Below are 4,317 nucleotides of genomic sequence, written 5' to 3'. Positions count from 1 at the left end.
CAACAAGGTCAAAAGGAAAAAAAATCTAAAATATCCCCCATCGCCATGCTCACTATACGCAAGATATCATTACTGAATGGTAAGCGCAGTCCCAAAACTGTAACTTTCAACCACACACACAAGACACTCTCTCCAACTGAAAAAAAAACTCCTCGCACACTCCGTCTCCTTGCTCCACTACAGGAAACTTATGAAGATAATGGAGGGGTCAAAAGCAACAACGAACCCTGGCCATGGGTAAGGCAACATTATTACTTATGCAGTTCTGTGCACACTCCTGGATGTACCTGGCAATCCTCTCCTTCAGCTATGTAATCAGCATATCTTCCTGCGATACATGCCAGAACATGATTCCAATTCCTAAACCTGGTATTAACAAATTCTGACTCCAGCTTTGCAAGGTATTTGACTACATTTTTTTTTCATGTTTGATGTATCGGCTACAAGACAAGCTTTTGTCTAGCCTTGTTTGGCTTCCTTGAATTAGGAGCTTTGCAAGGAATAATCAGTCCCTTTTTATTCAATATCCTCATAAACCACCTTTCCTACTCCTTGACATCAATGGAGCAACAATTACTTGCTATGCAAATGATTTGTGTATTCATTAAAGTTGCCCAGATATCCAACGATTCTTGCACTCATTCCTTTTGGTGTCTGCCTCATGTGAGAAACGAGCAAAGTTCTCTCCTTCTGCCCTGCAAGGATTTTGTCAGATGATTGGGAACAACAACATACCATTGTGCACATAATAGTTTTACCCAGGAGCACCTGTACTGATTACACCTTCATTTCCAGCAAGACCTGCTGGCCAGACCTGTCTCCCCCTAAATGTTGCAGGAGTGTAAATTCATATCGTCAGAACCATATGTAATGCATTCACTCGATCAGTGGTTGGTTATCTGTCTCCTGACTCACCAGAAAGGGTTTACAACTAAATCAAACAGCGACGAGACTCATCTCAACTTATTCTATCTTTACCAAGATTGTCAGGCCGCAAATACTTAGTCTACTTGCTGAAAAAAATGTTTACCAGTATGACATAGTTCAGCATCAAAAGTTTACATAAGACCCTCACTAAACGTAAATGCAACTTCGCCCCGATAACTGTACACCTATTAGTGGAGTACGTGGACCTGGCCTCCCACGCAGGCAGATATCTATACCCTCAGTTTACTACACCTCTGTCTCCAAGACTAGCCTTCAAAAAACAAAAGCCTCGGAAAATATTGTAAAACATGGCCGAATGTTATTTCACTGTCATGAACGAGAGACAACTACTTGGTAATGTGTGATTCACAGTCTGTACTTTGAATGTGAAACTGTGATTAACTTACATTTCGTTAAATCTCTTTTTTTTTTTTTTTTATCTGTAAATGTTTATAACGAGTTTCCGTTAACTTTGTAAATCTTATAGTAAATGTAATTTGTAAAGTTTTCTCACCTGATGCATTGAGATACAGAATGCATACTTAAGTTACAAGGAGTGAAAAAAAAAAAAAAAAATATGTGCACAGGAGAAAATCAGATCAGATATTTCGGAGAACTCATTAAAGATATTCCAGGTCGATATTCATGTGTTTCAATAAATGCAACAATTGTAAGTATCAAATCTCAAATATCCGTTTCTTTCTACATACTGACAAGAGTTGGATCTCGTTTTACCAATCCCTTAGCTAACTTTCCCATTCATTGTGTATATTTAGGATTATAAGAAGTATTTGATAAATATGTAAACATATTCCCGGTTGTTAAAAAATAATACTATATCCCTTACGAATATAGTATTTACTGACCCATTTCAAATTATATTTCCTTACATTTCTCTGCCTTTGCATTTACCTCCTCCTGTCCGCATGTCTGCCTGTGCATGACTCTCTGCATGTCTCGGATCCTCCTTTTTTCTTCTTCTTCTCTCTCTCTCTGTCACGTGTGTGTGTGTGTGGAATTCATGTCGAACAGATTGCAAGTAGAACAATGAAGGGAATTACAGGAAAACACACGAATATGCCGAAGACCTTTTCGCATTTACTGCTTCATCAGGACATATAGAACAAGAGTATAAGTCCGATATGCGAAGCTGAGCCTCGCCCGGGCTATGCCCATGAGGGAAGCCCGGCCTGTGTTGACTAATGCCGACTCGCTAACGTGTGTCAGGTGGTGCCGACTCGGCTGAGCTTGGTCCTTACCCGCTGTGGTGCCCAGCCACAGCAATATCCTCCAGGCGACAACTGCAACCTGGGGCGCGAACCGTCGACCCCTCGGATGAAAGACCGACACGTTACCACTGTACTAGCCCGGAGGCTGAGAACAAGAGATACATAGAAGTATATATACACATGTACTTGACGGTCAGGACACGTTGGTAATCAGGTGAGCGACGACCTTGGCTAGTTCGTGGCTCCCCGTTGCGGTGTTGAAGTTGTTAGTAGAGTGTATGTACGACGCTTCTACCATCTTTCTTTGTCGTGGGGGCAGGCCTTGTTTTATGATGGAGGTCTGGGCCCACTTAGGGAGATGGCCGTCGGTGTCGACGTGAACAACGAAGGCGCTCCTCTTGTCATGTCGTCGGAGGGCGCTGCGGTGTTGGTCGATTCGTTGTTCGTGGAGGCCTCATCCTGTCTCACCTATGTAAACTCTATCGCAGCCACCGCAAGGTATGCTGTACACCTGGCAAAGAGGTCTGCTGTGGTCTGACCTCTTTTCCCTAACGATATCTCCGACCTTCTTACCAGACGTGGTGGCTATCTTCATTGTGTGGCCCAACACGGCCTCCAGGTGTTGCGTCAGCTGCGAGTGTGGGATGACGATCCTGTGTGTTTTGTTCTGTGTGGCGTCCCCTCTTGATCTGGACATGATCTCTGCCTTGCGTCGGAGGTGAGCGAGCTAGGTGCGAGGGTAACGGAGGCGTTGGAAGGTATTACTGACGTGTTGCATTTCCTCCTCCAGGAACTCCGGGCTGCAGATTCTAATTGCTAGGATTACCAATGACCACGCCTTCTTTGTTTCTATTGCTGTGGGCAGAGAAATAATGTATAAATCATCTTTATTAGAGGGTTTTCTGTACACAGAGAATACCGGGCCGTCAGGTCTCCAATGGATTACAGTGTCGAGGAAAGGTGGCTGCTTGTTTCTCTCTTCTTCTGAGGTGAATTGTATGGGTGGGTGCAATGCGTTTAGTCTATGGAGGAGGTTGTGGAGGTTAGTCCTGGTAAGTACTACAGCGAGGATGTCATCTACATAACGAAGCCAAACTACATTCTTCCCCACGATATTCCGGTAGAGATCAGCCTCGAGGGTTTCCATGAACAGCTGGGCGAGGACTGCTGAAAGACGTGAGCCCATCCAAAGTCCTTGGATTTGCCTTTACTCACGTCCTTGTAATTCGAAAGGGCCAAACTTCATGCAGAGGCGAATGAGTGCGACATAATCATCCATCGGCAGTGGTAGTTCATCCTCGTCCATTTCTGTCAGCGTTCTTTTTGCAGCTTCGATAGCCCCGTCAATCGGTACGTTCGTAAAGAGCGAATTGAGCTGACAAGCTTTTTGCATCTCATCCCGACGTTTTGCAGTTTTGTCATTATCTCGGCCGTGTTTGATAGATGTCAACCGCTGATGGAGTTTAGGGCGTTCGAGAGAGGTGCTGCAAGCTTTTTGGCTAACCGGTGTGGGGCACTCCCGGTCCCGTTGGTGATGGGTCTCACGGGGTTTCCTTCTTTGTGGGTTTTGATGTTCCCACGGATCGTCGGCGTGCTTGGCGTTTCCTCGAGCAGATGCAGCAAAGCCTTCCCCTTCTCCGAACACCTGAGGATCTTCCTTGCTGCTCTGTTGAACTCTAGGGACCTCGCCTCCGCGTTTCCTGTCCCAGCTTCCCTGTAAATAGAGATATCCGAGAGCAGGACTTCCATTTTAGTGACGTAGTCAGCGCCATCAATCAAAACTACACCGCCACCCTTATCGGCCGGAGCTATGACGGTGGAATCGTCCCTGACAAGTTCCTGGAGAGCCTTAATGTACCTAGCAGGAATGACAGGCTCACGTCCTCTGGCGCTGGCGACTGCACAAGTCACAACTCCCTGCCGGAACCCTTTCTCAATTGCAGAGAGATTTCTGCGGTAGTTTGACTCGATGCAGTCAGCCATGCCTTTTCAAAGGGTACCGGTGTGTGTGTGTGTGTGTGTGTGTGTGTGTGTGTGTGTGTGTGTGTGTGTGTGTGTGTGTGTGTGTGTGTGTGTGTGTGTGTGTGAACGAGTCAGATTTATAAAACATATATATAGGAATATATATTGGAATATATATTCAAACATATGTATACTTATG

General features: G+C 45.2%; 1 protein-coding gene across 1 annotated transcript; it reads right to left on the bottom strand.

Moving 5' to 3' along the window:
• Nucleotides 1-3,602: 3,602 nt before the first annotated feature.
• On the bottom strand, nucleotides 3,603-4,139 carry LOC125030428. Its single transcript, XM_047620466.1, has one exon. It carries the CDS (start codon nucleotides 4,137-4,139, stop codon nucleotides 3,603-3,605), a length of 537 nt encoding a protein of 178 aa, XP_047476422.1.
• Nucleotides 4,140-4,317: the final 178 nt, after the last annotated feature.

This window comes from Penaeus chinensis, chromosome 11 (assembly GCF_019202785.1).
Source record: "Penaeus chinensis breed Huanghai No. 1 chromosome 11, ASM1920278v2, whole genome shotgun sequence".
Lineage (NCBI taxonomy): Eukaryota > Metazoa > Arthropoda > Malacostraca > Decapoda > Penaeidae > Penaeus > Penaeus chinensis.
The sequence above is the reverse complement of the archived record's forward strand: the minus strand, read 5'-3'. Positions and strand labels throughout refer to the sequence as shown.

Bases quoted from the DNA above. Each gene is read 5' to 3' on its own strand.
- LOC125030428 (XM_047620466.1), bottom strand. From the start codon at position 4,139: ATGGCTGACTGCATCGAGTCAAACTACCGCAGAAATCTCTCTGCAATT.